At 43.4% G+C, this 22,860-nt stretch overlaps 1 protein-coding gene across 1 annotated transcript in view; it reads left to right on the forward strand.

The window, feature by feature from the left end:
• Positions 1–22,860, forward strand: part of RUBCNL (rubicon like autophagy enhancer) — a 33,773-nt gene that overhangs the window by 8,436 nt on the left and 2,477 nt on the right. Inside the window, exons 2-12 of the mRNA XM_004604574.2 lie at positions 7,014–7,611; positions 9,888–9,970; positions 10,407–10,617; positions 12,252–12,353; positions 12,952–13,012; positions 13,577–13,709; positions 15,184–15,329; positions 15,665–15,729; positions 17,450–17,688; positions 19,035–19,096; positions 21,728–21,881. Of these exons, the coding sequence (XP_004604631.2) occupies positions 7,098–7,611; positions 9,888–9,970; positions 10,407–10,617; positions 12,252–12,353; positions 12,952–13,012; positions 13,577–13,709; positions 15,184–15,329; positions 15,665–15,729; positions 17,450–17,688; positions 19,035–19,096; positions 21,728–21,881 (1,770 nt within the window). The 5' untranslated portion in view covers positions 7,014–7,097. The remainder of the gene's footprint in view (positions 1–7,013; positions 7,612–9,887; positions 9,971–10,406; positions 10,618–12,251; positions 12,354–12,951; positions 13,013–13,576; positions 13,710–15,183; positions 15,330–15,664; positions 15,730–17,449; positions 17,689–19,034; positions 19,097–21,727; positions 21,882–22,860) is intronic.

A 22,860-nucleotide genomic window follows, 5' to 3' on the forward strand; every position in this document is an offset into this window, starting at 1 on the left:
AAACTGAGATATTTCAAGTTCTGCTGTGCAGGATGAGAGTGGAAGTGTGACATATGCAGTGACCATAAGAAGTTAGTCATTTGTATGTCTTGGAAACCCTAATTTTTTTTCTGGCATTCCTTGTTCTTGCCGCCCCTGGGCCTTTCCCTTCTCACCGCAGTCCACTGATTTCTCTTAATTGCTTTCTGTCTTTTCCCCATATTCTTCTTAATAGCAAACTTGCAAAACGAGAATCATTGCCCAATGTTAAGTTGGTGAGAGAGGATCCGTGGGTCAGGACATCACCAGTCAGCTTTCAACACAGCAGTTTCCTTCCTGGTCCTTTTGGTGGTAGAACACAGTGTCCAGCCCATGCTGTAGTAAAGGCACAACTGCATGAGAAATGCAGTTTACGTGGACTTCTGGTCACTGTTTCAGATGCCACAGAACCCTGTTATTGGGCATCTTGATGATTTCAGACTTTGTCAACGTCCGTGGGGATGTGAATCTTTGTTTAAAGTCAGAGCATGAGGGGAAGTTGTAGGGAAAGACAGGAAGAGATCCTGGGGAGCTGTGCTAACCAAACAGTTCTCATTAAGTATGGTCAAAGATTGATTCTAGATCTGTCCACTTGACTTTGTGCATTACTGGGAATGCTCAGTAAGAGACCATTAAGACAAAAATAATTTTCCCTTATCACACTCAATTACTCATCTTTGTGATTTCTATTCTCTAGTATCCTTAATTCTAAAAAAAAAATGACTGACAGCCATTTTAGGTCCTCTATATAGCACAGCAGGTAGGGCATTTGCCTTGCACGCGGCCGGCCCGGGTTCGATTCCTCTGTCCCTCTCAGAGAGCCCGGCAAGCTACTGAGAGTATCCCATCCACACAGCAAAGCCTGGCAAGCTACCCATGGTGTATTCGATATGCCAAAAACAGTAACAAGAAGTTTCACAATAGAGATGTACTGGTGCCCGCTTGAACAAATCGATGAACAACGGGACAACAGTGCTACAGTGCTACTATTCTCTCCAGTTTCTTTTCCACGGAGACATCTGTTCCTGACTTCCTTTCTTGGGCAATCAAAATAACCAACATATCTATCTTTGATGTTTATTTGTTCAATGCTTCATTCCGATGCTCGAAGACTGTCGAGTACCTAGTATGTGCTCTTCTGCTAGGTTCTGGGGGACAGCACAGTGCCAAAGTTAATAAGTTTTAAAACACTCTCATAGATTTTACCTCCTAGTACATGTTAGTGACTGAGGTTAGATAAATAAGAAATAGAGTGAAGGGGTATGGCAGAAAATAGATTTGGGAAGGGAGAGGGAAACTATCAGAAATTGTAGCTGCAGTTGTTTATGGGGTGGCGAGTGAGAGAGAGCCATTGAGGAGGAAGCATGTAAGATGAATCTTTATGGGGCCAGAGCAATCATACAAGGGTTAAAGCACATGCCTTGCATGTAGCCAATCAAGGTCTAATCCCCAGCTTCATCTGGCCCCCCAGTATCCATAGGTGCAACCCTGAAAGCCCCCTAAGATGTGCTGGCCCGACACTACAGGGCCAGGGCCAGCACATAGCATCTTATCTTCAGGCCCTCCCACCGAACCACTGGTCAGGTTGGCCAATAATCCAAGGAAGGAACTCCAGGCCTTCTCAGCACCTCTTAGTATATCAGCACCCAGCCCCCTGGCTCTCTTCCCCACAAATAAACAAATAAAACCCTAGCTATACTCTGATGCCTCAGTTATGTACTTATTTAGTAGTTAGTGCTGGGATGGAGGAAGTTCTGACTCCTAAATCTGACTTACATATAGCTATTCCTGAAGTAACTTTAAGATAGTTATGAGTAGTAGAAGCAAAATCTGGTCATCAAAGTGCTGGCTGCTTAGTATGTTAAAGACATTTGAGAGGTCATGCACAGGTCATGCCAGCTCATGTCCAACTGAATCACTAGACTATAACCTGTGTAGTCCATATTGTGACTGTGGCCCAGATGTTGTGACCATTCTCAGTGCAGCCCTTCTCCATGATTCTGATGGACAGGGCCATGCAGAACAAGTAGGACAGACTTGTGGAATCTCTGCTCTGTCTGGGGCTCTTGCTGCTGCATACACATTACTTGTAATCTGGCCTGTGCTTACCTTAGGAGGAAAGCCTAGGTTGAAATGGTGTTCAGCTTTGCTATTTGCTATCCCATCCTTTATCTTTTGTCTTCCTGTTTCTTGAAGAGAGAGGAATCTGCAGCAGTGCTCAGGGGAGGGAGTGATCCCAGGGATACTTGGCTAGTGGAACTGGTGGTTCAATGCACCAAGGATGCAGTGTTTGGGGATCCCCCAGGACCACAGATGGTGGTGCCTGCGGGCCTCCAGGGGTGCACCTTGGGATGCTTGAGAGGTCAAGTAGTGCCAGGGATTAAACTCAGGATTCATGTCAAAAAAATAAAAAGCCATGCACTCAGACCTTTAAGTTCTATCTCATGGCCCTGCTTTGTCCTCTGTGTCTATTCATTAGAACATGTCTTTCCTTCCTGTCTCTATTCATCTCTGAGCTTAGACATAGTTTTTAATGTCGATGGATTTATCCCAGTGGATTATGCCCTCATTTACATAAGGCAAAATCAGCACTTGTGGCTATTTAGGTGAAGCAAGAACACCTTTCAAGAAGGAAGTGGAGAAAGGATCTGCTTCTGAAAAATTGCCTTGTATAAGGAAGTCTGTTTTTTGCTCAATACATTTAGGTCAGTTCTATATATGGGAGGTTCATAAATTGGTCCAAAGGCCATCGAAATACTAACTCTTATCTCTGTTAAAAAAAACAACACTATCAGTATTACCATTTGTTAAAATCTATGTATTTTTCATATAAGTTTGGACTGGAGCGATAGCTCAGCAGGTTATGCACAGGTCATGCCAGCTCATGTCCAACTGAATCACCAGACTATAACCTGTGTAGTCCATACTGTGACTGTGGCCCAGATGTTGTGACCATTCTCAGTGCAGCCTTCTTGAAAGGTGTTCTTGCTTCACCTAAATAGCCACAAGTGCTGATTTTGCCTTATGTAAATGAGGGCATATTCCACCGGGATAAATCCATCAACATTAAAAACTGTGTTTAAGCTCAGAGATGAATAGAGACAGGGAGGAAAGACATGTTCTAATGAATAGACACAGAGGAGAAAGCAGGGCCATGAGATAGAACTTAAAGGTCTGAGTGCATGGCTTTTTATTTTTTTAACATGAATCCTGAGTTTAATCCCTGGCACTACTTGACCTCCCAAGTGCATTTGCCTTGCACGCGGCTGACTGGGTTCTATTTCTCCATCCCTCTCTAAGATCACAGCAAGCTACTGAGAGTATCCTGCCCACACGGCAGAGCCTGGCAAGCTACCTGTGGCATATTCAATATGCCAAACACAGTAACAACAAGTCTCATGATGGATATGTTACTGGTGCCCGCTTGAGCAAATCGATGAGCAACGGGATTACAGTGATACAGTGAATAATTTCTCCTCCATAAAAAAATATTCATAGTAGAAAGTTGCAAGTACATCATGATTTATACAACTTCGTTATTTTGGATATAGCAAGTTAATATGAGGTTACTCAGATCCAGAATTGGAACTTACTAGTTCCAATTATTAGAGCAAAAGTCTAGTAAAGGAAAGTTAACACAGAGCACAAGAATAATGATGTCATATATATATATATATTTGTAATTGTGAAAAAAATAAAACTAAGTTCTCTCAAATAGGAACCTAGCTAACTGAATTACATTTATAATTCTGAAGGTGGTTAGTTAATAAGAATGTACAGGGGCTGGAGAGATAGCACAGCGGGTAGGGCGTTTGCCTTGCACGCGGCCGACCCGGGTTCAAATCCCAGCATCCCATATGGTCCCCTGAGCACGGCCAGGGGTGATTCCTGAGTGCATAGCCAGGAGTAACCCCTGTGCATCGCCAGGTGTGACCCAAAAAGCAAAAAAAAAAAAAAAAAAAGAATGTACATATTGGTAAGAGAAAAAGAATAAATGTTATAGAATCCCAAGATTGAGCCCATATGTGTGTACAAAAAAAAGAAGAAAAATGTCTTCTGATGTGTGTGCTTGTGTGTGTTAATTCATAGACACAGGCGTGAAAGTAATAAGATGGTTGACTATGTTATTTGTGGAAGTGGAATCATATTGGTGGAGCTTAATCATGAGAGATGAAACGTTTCATCTATGATTTTGATTTCTGTGGTTTTGAAATTTTGTTAAAAACAATTATGGTTTTCTTTGTGATTATAAACTCCAAAATGATGGGAGAGGAAAAGATGCATGACGAAGGGAAATGGGGCATGAGGTGAGACTGAGGTCAAGGGAGAAAGACAAGTACTTCAGGCCCGAGTTCCGCAGTTACCTCTGTCTCCCGTGACACTCAGCAGCAGCACTTTGGAGTCTGTACAGTTTGGGAGTGATAGCTCCATCTCCATCTCCATCTCTCTCTCCACTCCCCCCAATCTGCATCATTTCAAAATGTGGTACCTAGAATGGAGGACACCAAATCAAGGGAACCCAAAGATTCTATTCTATTCTATTCTATTCTATTCTATTCTATTCTATTCTATTCTATTCTATTCTATTCTATTCTATTCTATTCTATTCTATTCTATTCTATTCTATTCTATTGTTTTCTTTCTTTCTTTCTTTCTTTCTTTCTTTCTTTCTTTCTTTCTTTCTTTCTTTTCTTTTCTTTCTTCCCTCCCTCCCTCCCTCCCTCCCTCCCTCCCTCCCTCCCTCCCTCCCTCCTTCCTTCCTTCCTTCCTTCCTTCCTTCCTTCCTTCCTTCCTTCCTTCCTTCCTTCCTTCCTTCCTTCCTTCCTTCCTTTTTTTCTTTCTTGCACTGTGATTTACAATTGTGTTAATGGTAGAGTCTCAGGCTCACAGTGTTCCAGTCCAAGGGGGTGGAGGTTGAGAGTGATGGGAAGGAACCTGGGACACTGACGCTGAGAAATGTACACTAGTGGAGGGATGGGTGTTTGAATACTGTATGACTGAAATCCAACCATGAACAGCTTTGTAAAGGTCTATCTCACAGTGATTCAATAAAAATATATTTTAAAAGGGTGGGGATGAAGGGAAAAAAATCAGGAAGTGAGAGGTTTTATAATGCAAATGAAGAAAGCAGTAATCAGGAAAATACCTCAGGAGAAGTAATGAGGAAAGTCATTGAGGAAGTAATTCATCAATTTGGCAGAAAACAAGAGGAAGGTGTCAGGTGTGAGATCATTTGGAAAGGAACCTTCCAGGCAGGGAACTAGAATATCGCCTCGTAAGATTCCAGGCCTGCAGGAGGGCTGGGATTTATGGAGAGTTACAGAGTCAGATCCTGTCCTGGCATTGAGATAAGGTAAAGATTCTGGATTTTTGCTGTTGTTGTTTAACTTTAAGGGCAGCTACTGGGGGGTGGGGTGGAGGTTGATTAAAGAGGATGACATCTGGTTTTAATTTATGCAAATTTCTCTGATAATAAATTGTCAAATTATCATCAAGTGGCAGGTGAGTCTCCTGAGAGGAAACCAGGGAGGAGAAATTTGGGGGGAAGTTAGTGTCCTTTTGGCTGTATCTGATTGTGAAGGCCCCCCAGACAAGTGCTAGAGAGGAAGTCAAGAGGAAGCAAGCAGGGAGATTTACCTGGGAATAGTCTACACCCCTAATGATGGCACTTAAGGCCTTGAATTGACTCCAAAGCCTCACAGTCAGTCCTGTCCGTGTGCACACTCTACCCCTCTGCTCTTCCGACTCTCCTGAGCAGACCACTGTCACAGTACGAAGGACAGAGGGAAAAGAGGAGAAGGGAACATTTGCTGGGTCTGTGATAACAGCAAGCACTGCTTCTCTATTCTATAGAAAGTTTTCTTGGTACCTCACCTAATAAAGCTCAAAATTGAGATTACATGATCATGCCATTTTAGAGACAGAGTCTATATTCACAGCATGTTCTTTATAAAGTATAACTTAATCATCAATTCACTTGGCATTGTCACATAAATATTGTAAGCTAGTCACTGTTACACAAAACAAACTTTTCACTCTGTCATTCCCAGTCTCACATGTCTCCTGTCTACTTTATTAAATATAAAATAGATAAAAATATGAAAATGTCTTTACTTTTATGTGCTACTTCAAGAATAGGTTTGTTGTTGAATTTTATTGGAACATTGCGTTGGATAGTTTAGATATCTACCTGATTCATCAGTTGTACCCTTAGAAATTTTATCCTTGTATGAAGATAATTAAAGATTAGGGCCAGAGATATAGTACAGAAATTGATGTAATTGCTTTGCATGCAGCTGACCCCAGTTCAGTGTGGAAGTAGCCCCTGAGCACTGCCGGGTGTGACTCCAATCCCCCCAAATAATAATCGAAGATTAATTTTCAATTACTCTGTGCCTTAAAATTCTTTCCAATTTTAATATCAAGCCCCATTATATTTGTCATTAGTATGATGGCTGATTTATTTATTATTTTTTTCTGGCTAAGAAAAATATCAGAGGAAACCTACTGTGTGCTAGAGGACATAGTAGTCTTTTTACTTACCACCTCAAAAGAATTTGGAGTTTAAAATCATGAAATTTTCCACCATGTGACTGGAACTGGAGAGTATGATGCTGAATGAAGCCAGTCAGAAAAGATGGAGAGACAGATACAGAATGATCTCTTTCATATGTGGGATAACACACACACACACACACACACACACACACACACATACACACACACCAAGGGAGCAACAAATGATCAAAAGCACAGACAAAAACACAGGACCTGAGTGGGCTACAGAACTGAGCTTTCCGAGGACAAGGGGAGTGGAGGTGGATAGAAAGGGACCCTAAGACCCTGGTGGAGGGGAGCAGACACTCTGGTGGCTGAACGTTGTGTGCATAAAACCCTATCACGAATACTGTTGTTTAATTCAGGGTGCCTCAAACATTTTTGTTTTAACATTTGATTGAACTCTTATCTATCTCAAATTATCTTGCTCATTGCAGATAAGCTCTCCAACTGTCTACATGGTGAGTTCAAGGTCCTAATCAGGAGTACGAGAGAATTCACACCAGCCAGAGCCGAGAAAGATGGTGTCACAGTGCACTGGCCAGCAGGAGTCTCCTGGGGACTCCTGGGAAGGGTTCAGCGATGACGCCGGTGAAGTTGATGGCTTCTCCAGCCTCCTGAACTTTCACCAGCTCTGTGACCAATCAGATGTCAAGCTTAGTAAGCATAAAGCCGCCTGGATTAACCCCGAGTACGCACAGCAAGAGCTGCCAGATTCGCCCGCCCTGGTGCCAGCAGTAGCAAACAGAAGAAGCTACTCTGTGGGGGACACCATACTTCCACTGTGGCCAGTGGGGAACACCAGTACAGAGGCATCACTTTCAAAGGACACTGTGAATTCCATAGACAGTCCCTTGGCCCTTGGTGCAGGTGAAAACTGCAGCGAGATCTCTTTGACCTTAATGAAGAAGCGACATGAACTTCCACCACACAGCTCGAAGATGCCTGTGTCCAAGACTTTGGCCCCGTCCCCACATCCTGAGACGGGAAGTACTTTCCCCCAGCTGCCCCACAGAACAGCTTCTCCAGATTCAGGTAACTTTCACTGGGGTTCACCTCCATACCTGTATGCCCACAGGTTGTCTTTACTGTCTTACTCATGAGAAAAACAAATGGGTGTCCATGGCTTTCCACTTGGACCAAAAGCCTATACATTTGCTCATTTAGTATCGTGCTCACTCAGTCACTTGGACAATCACAGCCAGTGAAACGAGCTACTTCCTTTCTTCTTAGACTCGGGGAAATGTTATCTTCTGGACTCAGCTTTGTTGCCAACAGTGCCACCTGTCAGCTGGTGTTTGCTGTCAAATCCTCCAGTTTTTTCTTTTGTCTCCAAGGAAAGACACCTAGTGCCTTGATTTCTTGTGGGAGGAGGAAATCAAGGGAGACTTTGCCCAGGAGTTCCAGGCCCCTCCTTCACATCAGGACTGATGGAGGAGGCGAACTCACCTGTGCTGAATATATCTGTACAGAGTATGACTAGAAAACAGTGAAGTTTAAAAATAGTAACTGATGCCCCCTGCAAAGGCTACATAGACTTAGAGAAAAAACAATCAGGGGTTCTTGTGGCTGTGTGGTAATGTCCAATCCACCCCAAATGCCATACAAGAGTCAATAAATTATTGTTCTAACTTTGAGGCATGCTTATTTTATTTGTAAATACCCACCATATTTTATTCATTGTTTATGTTAATTTTGATTTTTTGGGTTAGAATGCTCATTTAAATAGTCATTGAATTTCTAAATTTTTGCTTCAGAAGCATTTCTTAAGTTGTAAATGTGTGTGGGGGACATGGTGATTAATTCCATGGGATTAAGCAAAAAAAAAAAAAAATGTCCTGGCTGTAGATATAGCTTGATGGTGGAACACAGAGCTTGCAATATGTGAGCCTCACAACATGCAACCACACACATGCATATGCACATACATGTGCACAACGATCCACTTGTTTTTTTGTTGGTGTGGGGGCGACAATGAAGAGAGTAGACATTTGCCAGTACAACAGGCGTTCCCTTTCTGTATTTCCTAGACGTTCTTTTTAGAAGGGAAAAAACCCCTAAGCCTGGAAACATTTCCTGAGCTGTAAGGAACAGCACCCAGTTTCTGGTTCTTGTGCGTGAGCTGTACACTCACTGGCACATTTACCTCACTTCCACCACCTCCTACACGATGAAGACCCCAATAGAGGGGGTGAGGACTCTTCAATGCAGCTGCATGGCTGGTGCCTGGATTTCTGGGATGAGATCTACTCTGACTTTTTCCTTTATGGCAATGCGGGAGCTCTGCCTCTTGGATCAGAACCATCCAGGTTCCTGACTTCACACATCAAGTTTCCTTTTTCCCAGAGCCACTTTCTTACTGGAGGGACAGAGTGGAGTTCATGCCACAGCGACTGTGTAGGCCTCCAGTCTGATCATACTTACCAAGCCTCATGTCTGCTGAAGCTCAGGGTCCCGTTTCCCGTCAGTCTCTGGAAGATGAGATGAGGGGCTGGAGTGAGGGACCCTGCTTGCTGTCTCTGAGTCACTCCTGAGTACTGCAGGATCAGCATGATTTGGGGATCTCTTTCTTACTTTGAAAGTCGAGACATTGCAGCTCTTAGGGCTTTGACAGAAAGGTTCTGCCCTTACTTCTTCAAGAAATCACATGACCAGAAATCTCTTCTGTCTGAGGGTGTTGGTCTCCAGTCATGAAGTGACTTCAGGGTGTCGAGTGGCTGAGTCAGCTGGAAAGACTCATTGCAGTATCTTGTTATTACCGGAGCAAGGTCATTTTACAGAAGCAATACTGACTGCATTCAAACAGATTTCGTTTCTGTAAGAGAAATCAGCTATCGTGGCTAGGAGAAGAGATTCCATAGTTCTTCTGGCCCTGCTTCTTGATGGTTCCTACATATTCCTTTTTGCAGTATTACTTGCAAAGTCAGTATTACTTCCTGTGTTTCTTTTATGATCCTTTCTCATCCTAAACTTTGCTCCGATAGTCTCCTCTGTTTCAGTGGTTCACCCCTGCCTGGTCTGAGAATTCCTCTAGGTTACTGTAGCAGTCGCACAGAACATGGTCATCATTAAGCCAGTAGCTGCAAGATCTGCAAGACTTGCATCCAGAAGAGTCTTTACTTTTTCTATCATTTATTCTAGAATAGTGTTAGAGGTTCTTTTTGGTTTGTGTGTGTACAGGGAGAGGGGGAGGGATAGGGGTGTTGCAATATTTAAAAGCCGCACAAAGCCACACCCGAGAATTCTTTCTCTTCTCAGATAATCTTTGAACTTTTGTTTTCTCCATGGTTAACAACATGCTGTGTTGGCAGGTGCTGTTCAAGTCAGTAGAAGAAACACTTCTTTGAATTCCTCCTCATTAAAAGCACTTGTGCTTCCTGTTGATATAGAAAAGGTGAACATCTTTCTTTTTTTTTTCTTATAAAACCAGAGACCCCATAGACTATACATTTCTGATTTACATCAGGAAAGTTCATTTGAGGGGGCATGGTGAATCCTTTTCATTCCAGTGTTTGATTGGGAAGAAAACAAAACAACCAGCCCCTGTGGGTTTCCATAATTTATGAGTGTGTCTGCAAAGGGGCTACCATATACTCTTGGGACTTATGTTATACAAAAATGATAACTTGAGCTATCATTTATAGAGGGCTGTGGCTTATGTCTCTGTAAGATATGGGCCATTAATTGCATCATAACCTATGCTAACTTTATTAAGTGAATATATGTACTAACTCGTCTTAAATATCTGACTTCTTTTGTATACCCTCAATAAAAACAAATGTTAATTATGCTGATCTATACTTTAACCCCTGATTCTTCTTTTCTGGCAGGAAAATGCTCATTTTTATGTTGCAGATATGATTATATCCACAATGGAGAAGATAAAATATAACATGTTGAGTCAATGGCATATAGACAACTGGAAACTGGAGGAAACCAGTGGATTACTTAAGAATGATCAGGCTGACTCGGAAGTGACTTTTTCTACCAATATAAATCAAGACTCAGGGTCTTCTGCTTCTTCAGACAGTGGCTATGAAGGCAAGTGAGCAAATATGAAAACTTTATGTGGTATTCTTATCTCCTGTCAAATTTTCATGTCCTAAACTTTTGACAATCTATATCATCTCACTAATTCCCTCCCTCACTTCTCCCTCCATCCCTTCTCCCTCCCTCCCTCCCTCCCTTCCTCCCTCCCTTCCTTCCTTCCTTCCTTCCTTCCTTCCTTCCTTCCTTCCTTCCTTCCTTCCTTCCTTCCTTCCTTCCTTCCTTCCTTCCTTCCTTATTTTTTCATGTATTAGTTTATGTTTATGTTCATTTATTGGTTAGAATATGTTTGTGGTATTGATGTACAAAATTACTGTACTTCCTTCTCCCCACCAAATTGCCCGTGACTGTCACCACTGTCTCTTTGTTATCTCTAGTCTGATCTCTCCCCCCACCCCCACTGCTAGGTAGACAGTTTTGTATTCCAAGACCAATTGTCATTATCAATACTGTCTATTTCCTGTTTTGTCTTTCTAAATTCTGCAGAGAGTGAGATCATCTAATATTTGCCCATCTCCCCTGAGTTTTACATAGTTTTATATTTACTTTATGCCTAGTTTATTCCTGAGCCATGAATTTTTGCTTCTTTAGTTCCTTTTGACTTATCTTGCCTAACTTGATACTGTCTAGTTCTATCCACATTGCAGTGAGCTGTATGATTTCATCTTTATTTGCAGCTGCATAGCATTCCATTGTGCCTATAAGTCCATTGCTTTATCCTTTCATCTGTGATTGAACATCTGAGTTGTTCTTGTATCCTTGCTGTTGTACTAAGTGCAGCAATGAAGACAGGGAAGCAGATATCTTTTATAATTAATGCTTTTGTTGTTTTGGGTATAGATATCAAGAAGTGGACTTGCTAGGCCAAATCAAAAAAGTTTGTCAAACAGAAAAATCTATTCTTACATTTTTGGGGTAAACAATTTCCATAATGCTTCCCATAGAGGCTGAGCCAGAGGACATTTCCAGCAACGATGAATGACACTTCCTTTTTTACCACATCTGCCAACACTAATGTTATCAGTCTTTTTGCACTGTTGTTGCCAGTCTTTTTTACTAGTGGGTCATTCCCACTGGTTAGAGAAGATAATCCTATTGTTATTTTGATTTGCATTTATTTCCCTGATAATAAGTAAGAATGGACACGTTAATGACCATCTGTATGTCTTATTCAAAGAAGTGTCTGTTCATTTCCTATTCCCATTTTTTAGGGGTGTTGTTTTTGAGTTTTGTGAATGATCAAATTAAAATTCTCTTAGCATTTGCATTTCTCACCTTAGTTGAGTGCTACAGATTGTGTGCTCTCTCTTGTTCTCTCTCTCTCTCTTTCTCTCCCTTTCTCTCCTTCCCTTCCTTCCCTTCCCTTCCTTCCTTCCCTCCCTTCCTTCCTCCCTCCCTCCGTCCCTCCCTCCTTTCTTTCTTTCTTTCTTTCTTTCTTTCTTTCTTTCTTTCTTTCTTTCTTTCTTTCTTTCTTTCTTTCTTTCTTTCTTTCTTTCTTTCTTCCTTCCTTCCTTCCTTTCTTTCTGTTTTTCTTTCTTTCTTTCTTCCTTTCTTTCTTTCTTTCTTTCTTTCTTTCTTTCTTTCTTTCTTTCTTTCTTTCTCTTAGCCCTAATACTTTCATTTTCTAGGTTGCGCTGCATTACAGATTAGCCCCATGGTTGAATCATCTACTCCCTATGAGGCTGAAAAAGAGGATTGCAAATGTGACTTCGATAAATTTATTGTCCCAGGTAATATTTGGAAGGTCTGAGTCAGTCCCTCTCTTGCCACCTTATGCAATACTATGGTTAGTGCATTTGTGGTCGTATTATGGGTCTGAAGTCATAATATTGGGGTTAGGATACTGATTTTGCATGCAGTTAACCTCTGGGGTTGACCAGGTAGTCCCCAGCATTACAGGTTCAGAGCAGTACCACATTGTCGGGCCCTTGCATTGAATTTCTGGGAGGAGCACCACTTAGGAGACCCCCCCAAACAAAGATCAGTGTATGTCTTTGATATTTTAAAAAATAAGACATTATACTGTTTCGTATGTCTTGAGAGATAATCTCTCATCTCAACTGTAGGACTGGATGTAAAAGCAGATGTTCCATCTGGTCTCTGTTACATGTTGGTGAAATTTTAGATGAGGTTGTTTTGAGATTTCACCTTGGCTGATTAGCTGTTGTTATCTCATAAGAGAAACCCCAGGGGTCCCAAACCTTAGAGATGCTAAAGAATTTCTTCTTTCTGAGATGCAGGGAGCTCTTTTTATGTCCTGCCTTTAAAATGAACTGTGGTAAAGCGAGAAAAACTGAGAGACCTCACTGTTCTTTTATCTTCCGGTAGAATTTGAAAGGTTTGGCAGTGCCACCGAAACCTGTGGCTGTCCTAACAGCAACTCTCAGAGGTATGTGCTTTATATACACCAGCACTCACTGCTCCTATCGCCCTTTCCTCTGCCTGCTCTCAGATCCAGGCCCTGACAGCTTGGACCAAGTCCAGTCTGATGTAATGTCAAGGATTATCATCCCAAACATTTCTTTAGAGCTTATGTAGTATTTTCAAAACATCTGTATACATTCTCATTTAATCCTCACGGATGCTAGGTAGGGCTTTTGAAAAACCCCATTTCATTGATGAGAGACTGAGGTTCATACAGTCTGAGCCAACAGGACACAGTGCTCTTGAATGTCAGAAGTTCTAACTCTGAATCCTGTGCTTTTTCACTCTATCACTCAGTCCTGTGCCTTCAATAAATAAATTTTGCTGTTGAGCAAAAGAATCATGTTGAGTGAGATAACCAGTGGGTGGCTGATGTAACTCACCTCTTATCTTACCTCTTATCGAACTCTTGTGAGTTCGGGGAATGGGATGAATAGTTGAAAGCCTGAAGCAGTCCCTTGTCATCCTTCTCATAAACAGAATTTTCCACTTACATTTTTTCATTTACTTTTTTTTACTTACATTTCAGTGTTGTCTATGCATCAAACTTCAATTCTCCTGAGCGAATAGCCAAAGAGCTGTACCAAGTATTCCGCAAATGCTGCATGTTGGCAGCAGTTAATTATCAGCTGCCAGCTGCCCTGAATGCACCTGACTCCACAGTAAGCATCAAAATACACCAGCCTTGCATTGAGAGTGCCTAAGTTCTTAGTTTACCTTTCAGTTCCAGTATTTATGTGTTTCCTTGTATGATTTCTGGGTGATATGAGATTCGATATGAAGAATGCAATTGTTATGGAGAGCTCCCCATGCTCCAGGAATTGTGCTCAGCAATTCAAGTCTTCATCTTCAGAGCCATTCTGTAGAACTGTTCTTTTCAATGTTCATTCTTTTTTTTTTTTGCTTTTTGGGTCACACCTGGCGATGCACAAGGGTCACTCCTGGCTTTGCACTCAGGAATTACTCTTGGCGGTGCTCAGGGGACCATATGGAATGCTGGGAATCGAACCTGGGTCGGCAACGTGCAAGGCAAACGCCCTACCCGCTGTACTATTGCTCCAGCTCCTCAATGTTCATTCTTGACTCTCAGCGGGGCTGGCCAGTGGCTGGGCAGGAGTTAGGACCCAGGCAGCCTTATTTGGACGTCCAGCCTGGTATTCTGCCCTCTCACCATGCAAAGGGCCTTGGGAAATGCACAGAACTTTGCAGCCAAGGCTAATAAAATATGAGTACTAAAGGCACTCGCTGAGAGTGTGGGGAAGATGATTTGAGACCAGAGACCTCTCAAAATTTGAGCCAAGTGTGAGGCCAGGTGGAAATAGATGGAAGGAGTATCTTGACCCAGTGTAGCTGGAGTGAAAGTGGCAGGGAGGTGCCTGGGGTGTTCGTGGAGCAGAGTGATTTACTTCCGCTGGAGAGCACAGGTTTGTGTGGATCTGGTGGGGTGAGGTCAGCCTTTATGGGAAATAAGGGTCAGAGGGTCGGAGGCAAATCTTGAATGATACCAATTGGTGGAGGAGTTTGCATTTTAAATGCCTATAAGGAAGGTGAATGGCTCAGGGCAGAAGGATCACTGCAAATTTAGAAATAATAAAATGTTCTTAAAATAGTTTAACTGGGAATGGGATATCTGACTGGCACCATGAGAAAGAGCTGGAGCTTCTGCTCTGCACAAAATCTTTCCAAGTCAGGGGCCAGAGAGATAGCACAGCAGTTAGGGCAATTGCACTTGTACACAGCTGGCCCAGGTTCAATCCCCAGCATCCTGTGTGGTCCCCCATGCACCACCTGAATAATTCTTGAATGCAGAGCCAGAAGTAATCCCCAGCATGGCCAGGTGTGTATGACCCGAAAACCAAAATAAATAAATAAATCTTTCCAGGTCACAAAGTCTAACTTATCGTAGTGTGAGGTCTGGAAGCAAATGAACTAATTGAAAATACTAAGAAAGGTGCCCTCAGCTGGGAGGGGTCTCAAGTGGCTCTCCAGTATTCCTGTCTTAGTTTAAAGTTTAAAGCAGTTTTAATTGTTTCTGATTCATCCTGATACTGGAAGCACATTTGAGTGTTCTGCTGTTTTCAGTTCCTGAAAAGAACTTGTTGAAGCTGTTCCTAAATCTGGTTCCTTGTCACGCAGGTTGTAAACAAGGAGTTTGTGCAAAAAGACTTTGAATTCAGTGCTGAGGTGGTACAGGAAACTAAATTCAAGTCGAGGATGAGAGAGACGGAAGACTGGCTGCCACCTCAATTTCAAATCATATTTAATGTTCATCCGCCCCTCAAGTAAGCTGGACTTGCTGTTTTGGCTTCTGGTTGTTGCTTAGGCCTCAGATCCCGTTAACACAAGCTCCTACCTGCCCCCTCTATGGAAGTAGGAGGAATCAAAAGACACACTATGGACACCGAAATATTTACTTTGCAGACAGGAGGAACTGAGTTTGGTCCTCAGCACTGTATCGTCCCTTGAGCACTGTTAGGAGTAGTCCCTGAGCACTGGAGCTGGGAGCATCCCCTGAGCACCACCACCATCTCAAAGAGAGAGAGGGAGAGAGGGGGTTGGGGAGAGAAGAGTGAGATTGGCATCCTCTGAACGGTGGCTTGCTGTCTTCTTTATTTAGGAGGGACCTCGCATTAGTAGCCCAGGATTTTCTCTGTGCTGGCTGTGGAACTCCGATAGAACCTAGTAAGTATGGAGAATGGTGCAATAGCAGTGCGCTGGTTTTTTGTTTTCTTTCTTTCTTTCTTTCTTTCTTTCTTTCTTTCTTTCTTTCTTTCTTTCTTTCTTTCTTTCTTTCTTTCTTTCTTTCTTTCTTTCTTTCTTTCTTTCTTTCTTTCTTTCTTTCTTTCTTTCTTCCTTTCTCTTTTTGCTGGAGATGCCTTTGATGAGAAACTGCTGTAAGACCTCAGCGCACTACCAAGGGCACTACCCAACCCACATTTCCTGAAGAGATCAAAGTGACTGATAGGTCCCTGGCTCCTAGTTTCCTCCCCACTGGGTACCCAGTGCCAGCCCTGCGGCCTTTCTGCTGTCCTTGACAATGCCAAACTCACTCATGATCAGGCAGTTGCATTTGTGGTTTTGTCTACCTGGAATGACCCTCTTCACCACCCCATACATTTCCTCCTGCTTCTTCCATTACCTTCTTCATATCTTCATCAAAAATTATAATATTACAAAGCCAGAGAGATAGTATAGAGGGTAAGGTACTTGTACTCAGTTAACCTGGGTTTGACCCCTGGCACCACATAGGGTCCTACGAGTGATCCCTGAGCACAGAAGAAAGAGTAATTCCTGAGCAGAGAACCAGGAGTTAGCCCTGAGCACCACTGGGCGTGGCCCAACCCCAAAGAGTCACCATGTTAGAGTTGGGGATGTGGCTCAAGGTGTAGAACACATTTGTAGCATGTGTGAAGCTCTGGCTTTGGGGTGTTGTTTTGTTTTGGATTGGGGACCACGCATGGCAGTGCTCAGGGCTTACTACTGACCATCTGCTCAGAGATTACTTTTGCGGGGCTCAGGGACCAACTGTGGTGCCAGAGATCAAGCCCAGGTCACCCACATGCAAGGCAAGTGCTCTACCAGCTGTACCATCTCTAGCCCTGGCCCTGTTTGATCCCCTCTGCCTCGTGCCCCCTCCTCTGGGGAGGGTATGGAAATTTTTCCTGGTCAAGAACTACTAAATTAGGATCTACTATTTTTGTTTTTTTTTCTTTTTTCTGCTTTCATTAAAGTACTAAGAAAACTTAAATAGGCGACAGTACTTAAATCTGTCCATGGACATAACTTAATTCTGATAGTATATATTCAATAAAATTTCCCGAATAAGGAACTAGCTATTAAAATATTTGGCTTTTTGATATTTTGGGAAAAGAAATTAGAAAAATAGTTTATTGGACCATCTCTCTGTGTTTCTCTTCCTATCTCGCTAAGTTGGGTCAGAAATGTCGAGTCCTGGGAGCAGATTCTTAAACCCCAGTCTTCCTGTCAGAGGAAGGCAGAGTTCCAACTCCCCCAGCTTCTCAGCCAGACCCTCTATCTCCTGCCGCCTTCTCTCCGGTGCAGTGTACAACGCCCATCTCCAAAACCAGGAGTCTTGTTGGAGGGCTCTGTTTTCCCTCTATAGTTTCCTGACATCTGTTCCATAAAAGCAAAGCTCATGAACCACCCCGATCTAAGACGTGGCTCCCTGCCTGCAACTTTTCCAGCTGCTCTGGGGCTGAGATTGGCTTTGGCAGCAGGAGAACAGTAGGAGAACAGATGAGTCGACCCTTGTCTGGGAGGGCAGTTGGGCCGCTGAGTGCTGTGCTCCCCACCCCCCATACACACACACACACACACACACACACACACACACACACACACACACACACACACACACACACACACACACTGTGCTCTGCAGAGTTTGTAAAGCGGCTCAGATACTGCGAATACCTGGGGAAGTATTTCTGCCACGAGTGCCACACTGCCGCCGAGGCCTGCATCCCTGCCCGTATCCTCGCCTCGTGGGACTTCAGGAAGTACCACGTCAGCAATTTCTCCAGGCGCCTCTTAGACAGCATTTGGCACCAGCCCGTTTTCAACCTGCAGAGTGTGGGCAAGAGTCTGTCCGGGAAAGTCAGGGAGCTGGATCGCGTGAAGGTGAGCGGCTTGCTCCTGCATCAGGGGCTCTCAGGGGCGCTTGGGGGGGTGCCTTAAGAGCAAGCCAATGGAGCTTGGGCTTCGTTTGGGGCACCTTACCTGCTTGCATTCTTCTCCAGACCCCATACCGAATCCTGTACTTAGTGCCCACTTTTGCATTATGCCTAATTTTAATTTTTTATTATAATTATTTTGTCTGGAGATCACACCCAGCTGTGCTGAGGGCTGATTCCAGGCTCTGTGCTCAGGGATAGCTCCTGGCAGGGCCCGAGGGCTCATATGGGGTGATGAGGATTGAACTCAGGTCAGCCCTGTGCAAACAAGCGCCTTACCTGCTGTACTGTCTCTTCAGCACCCTCTCCCCTAATTTATTGTTTTTGTTTGTTTGTTTGTTTACTTGTTTCTGGGTCACACCCAGTGATGCACAGGGATTACTCCTGGCTCATGCACTCAGGAATCACTCCTGGCGGTGCTCAGGGGACCATATGGGATGCTGGGAGTCAAACCTGGGTAGGCTGCGTGCAAGGCAAACGCCCTACCTGCTGTGCTATTGCTCCAGCCCCCATTGTTTTTTTAATAAGAATTGCACATGTTTCAGGTGTTCAGCATGAGATATGATATACATCTGGTTTTATTATAAATGTTATCTAGCCAAGCTAATGGACACCTCCACATCCTCGTATACTTGCCCATGTTGGTGGCCAGAGCCTCTGAAATCCACTTTTAGCAAATGTCCTGTGTGTCGCACAGCATGATCAACCGTCTCCTGCATGTGGCATGTTCTCTTTCTCCAACTACTCACCCTGCCACTTCAGAGCTACTGACCATGTCCCTGTCTCCCCACCTCCTTACGCTGGGGGGCTATAGATCAACTCTGCTCTTATCTGACATTTTTTTATATCCTACATACAAGTCACACTATGAGGTGTTTTATTTTGTTTTCCTTTTCATGTCTAGCTTATTTCACTCGACACATTGTCCTATTCATCTATATTGTCACAATTGGCAGGATCTCCTTATATTTATCTATGTTTTTCTTTTACATATGTATATATATGCATACACACATGTATATATAAAATATATATTTTACTTTATATATATATAAAATAGAAGACTTTTAATGTTGTGTAGGCTTCAGGCCTCATAAAACCTGCATCTCTGCCGGGCCCTCTCTGAGATCTCAATTCAGTCATGATCTCCTGCTCTGTGGACCTCCCATCAAAGGCTTGTGTCATGGAATTGTAGCATTTGAGGTTAGAAGTAACGTTTAATGTTGACTCGTGCATTTCCAATGTCATTGATCCCATTTTAACTCCCTCCCCCCCCTTTGTTCCTCACCTTAGGAAATCCAGGAGCAACTTTTTCACATCAAGAAGCTGTTGAAGACCTGCAGGCTTGCTGAAAGGTAGCCCTGTCGGCGGGCCCTGAGGTGGGAGAGATGGGGACCTGGGAAGTCCTGATCTCAGGCCCTACTATATCCAGGGGCACTCCACACAGTGATCCCCTTGTGTCATTCCCTTGGGGAGGCAGAGGCTCTCTTTAAAATGACTGAAACCTTTGGGCTGGAGAGAGCTTAAAGAGCTGAGGACAGGCTTTGCATGTGGAGGTCCAACTTCTATCCCTGAATTGCAAGGTCCCCCGAAAGCACTGTCACAGTAATCCCCCCCAAAACACAGGGCTGGGAGTTGTGCCCAAGCAGTATCAGGGGTGGCCCCCAAACAAAAAAAAGGACTTAAAAAATAAATAGATAAACAGAGCATAAGATAATCACTAAGCCTTCTAATTCACTAGCACTGGGATTGACTTAAGCAGATGAGCCAGTACAAGGATGGCACAAAATTAGCAAGTGACCTTCTTGGTTTTTCTTACTACTGTTACTTTAAATTGTGGGAAACTGCACAGGACATAAAGTCTATCACCTTCACTATGTTTAAGTGTAATGTTTGTGGCATTAAGTATATTCACATAACTGTTGGATTAGGACTACCCGACATCCTTAGAACTTCTTTATCTTAAAAAACTGAAACTCTATCACTTAAGCAATAACTTCCCACTCCCTCTCTCTGTTAGCCCCTACCAACAATTTTTCTTTCTGTCTATGAATTGGCTAAACTTAGTACCTTATGTAAATGGAATCAGTCAGCATTTTTCTTTCTGTGGCTGGCCTGTTTTGCTTATGATAATGGCTTCCAGTTTCATCCATGTATTAGCATGTATCAGAATTTCTTTCCCTTTGGAGGGCTCAATAATTTCCTATGATATGTCTAGACTATATTTCTTTTATCCTTCCTGAATTTCTTTCGACAATTACTATTAATATAGTAGCAGTGACAATGGCTCTTTCAAACTCCAATCAGAGAGATCTGTTGAACAAATATAGCATTCCACATAAAGATGGGGTATTTAAGTATTGTCCAATAACTGAGCACATGTTACTAAGGTATTTGTTACTAAAACAGTCAAATAAACAAACATTTGGGCTCTAGCTTTAACTTTGCCCATATACTTAGGGATAAACTCTTAAAAGTGGAATTTATGGAATCTATGATCACAAAGGATAAGCACAAATTCATGTACAGAGATGGAAGTGCTAGTGTGTTAAGGAAAACCACTAACAGAAAGATCACGCTTTATCTTTATGCCTTTGAACTTTTTCCAGCTTTATTAAGATATAGTGACATGAGTGTATAAGGTTAAGACATATACATAGTGCTTTGACTCACATTTATCTTAAAATGATGATCATAATAAATCTTGAGAATACCTGCCATCTCATATAAATATGAGCCAAGATACTGTCAGGTGATTATTGGGGGAGGAGATGTTTTGCTCACCTGACAGTTCTCTGAGGATACTTCTGACTTTGCTTTTGGGGGTCACTCCTTGAAATGCTCAGGGGACCATTTGGTGCCAGGGATCGAATCTGGGCCTCCTGCATGCAGAACATATGTTCAGCCCATTGAGCTGTCTCTCCAGTCCAACCAGAGATTTTTAGGTAGAAAAAGATTCAATTATGAAGGAGTTAAGATGATCCTTTATGGGGACTAAAGAGATAGTACGGGGGTAAGGTGCTTGCCATGCATGTTGCCTTGCTCCCAACCCAGGTTCTGCTCCTGTAACCACATATGGCCTCCCAGCACTGCCAGGGCTCACTCCTGAGCACAGAGCCAGAAATAGCCCATGAGCACTGCCAAAAATGGCTCACTCGGCACCCCACATCCAATATTGCTTATTATTATTATAGAAGGAATTATGAGGTTTTTAAAAACTCATCTTGCTTGAGAAAATAGCCAGGGTTCCTGGAGACTACATCAGAGCTTTAAGATTAGCTCAAAGGAGGGTCAGTATCCTCCGGCTGGGGAAACAATAGAAGCAGGTGCCCTGACCGGCCAGGAATGAGATGGGTCGACATAACTAGAGCGTCAAAAGCAGTACACAGGCATACAGTTCAGGGAAATTTCAGGAATCTGGGCAGAGATGGGGAGGTGCAGGGAATGTCAGGGTCTGTTTTCAGTGAACTTCGAACATCTATCTGCACCTGTACATGCAGTTGGTTGCCCGAGTCTTTAGCTAAGTGCTGGGTTCAGGGATCTGGGAACAGGAGCCTGCTTGTCAGCTGTCATTATCCTGCCAGAAAGTGGGGTACAACCAGTCTGTGATGCTTTGGGAGAAAGGATGTAGAAACTCTTGTGTAGGATTACAGAATAAAACAGGGTGTGTTATTATCTCGTAAAAGATGGTCACTGGAATTAAGAAGAGAGCAATTGTAATTTCAGAGCATATTTTCATTGAGGCAATTCTCTGGCCCCTACAGGAATTGCAAATGGCTGACTTCCCAAGCAAAACTGGCCTGCAGCATGTAAAGTAGGGAATAAGGTTAGCTAGCTTGGCCTTCGAGCTTATGTTTTAAAAATATAAGTGAATGGAAAAATTAAAGGAGTGCCCAGGAGAAAGTGAATGCCCACTCCTCACCCCTCCCCAGCTGTCTTCCCGTCTTCCCAGATGGCCCGGACTAGCCTCTGCTTCCTCTCCACAGTACATTGCAGGCATTCAAGCAGGTGCCCAGACACCTGACCGATGAGTGCCACCTTTTCTCACTGGATGACCTGGTCAGGATCAAGAAGGGCCTGCTGGTGTCCACACTCAAGGATCTTCTGAAAGCATCCCTGGCCCATGTGGCCAGATGCGAGGTAAGGCTTGGGGGAGGGGTCAAGGGTGCCCCTGAGCTGTCCATCAGGGCCAGGCCCTGGGCTGGATGTTCTGCAGCTACATCCCCAACCTCACGACCCCTGAGGGAAGTACTCACAGCACTACTGACAAACAAGAAAATCAAACTCAGAGCTAACTCTCAGGCCAAGGGCATCCTGGGCCAAGCAGCTTTTTTTTTTTTTTTGGCTTTTTAAAAAAATCAGATCCCTAACCCTGCCTGTTTTTTTTTTTTTTTTTTAAGCTCCTCTCTGCTCTCATGTGCCAAACACAATAGCCTCATGACTCCGATCCAAGGGAACAGGAGCTCCAGTCTGCATGGACTGAAGGGTGGGAGCATTGCCACCAGCAGCAGAATTAAGTCATTTAAAAACACGTGTTTGCAATAAGCATCTTTCTCTGATGTCTCCAACTACATTCATGTGGAATTTCTCCATGCAGAAGGAAGGCATATGTATTTCCCTGATCATTTTCCCAGATTACAACATCTGCTCCTTCCAGAAATTAGAAATGTTTAAAAAGTCGGTGCTTCAGGGACTGGAGAGATAATATGGGACTTAAGGTGCTGGCCCTGCACGTGGCTGACCTGGGTTGATGGTTTCCTGAAGCGTGACTGACTGAGCCTGGAGCCAGGAGTAATCCCTGAGCACCACTGATGTGACACAGACAATAATAACGAAAAATGATTATTTTCATTATTTTTTATCTTGGAGCCACACCAAGCAGTACTCAGGGCTTAACTCCTGACTCTGCACTCTGCAGTTACTTCTGGGAGCTTGGGGGAATCATATGGGGTTCCAGGGATTGGCCCCCAGACTGGCTGCATGCAAGGCAAGCGCCTTACCCATGGAACTGTCTATCCAGACCTCCAAATTGGTGCTTCTAAAGTGCACTGAGGGGCTGGAGCGATAGGACAGTGGATAGGGCATTTGCCTTGCATGCGGCAACCCAATTCCCAGCATC

This window comes from Sorex araneus, chromosome 1, assembly GCF_027595985.1.
Source record: "Sorex araneus isolate mSorAra2 chromosome 1, mSorAra2.pri, whole genome shotgun sequence".
NCBI lineage: Eukaryota > Metazoa > Chordata > Mammalia > Eulipotyphla > Soricidae > Sorex > Sorex araneus.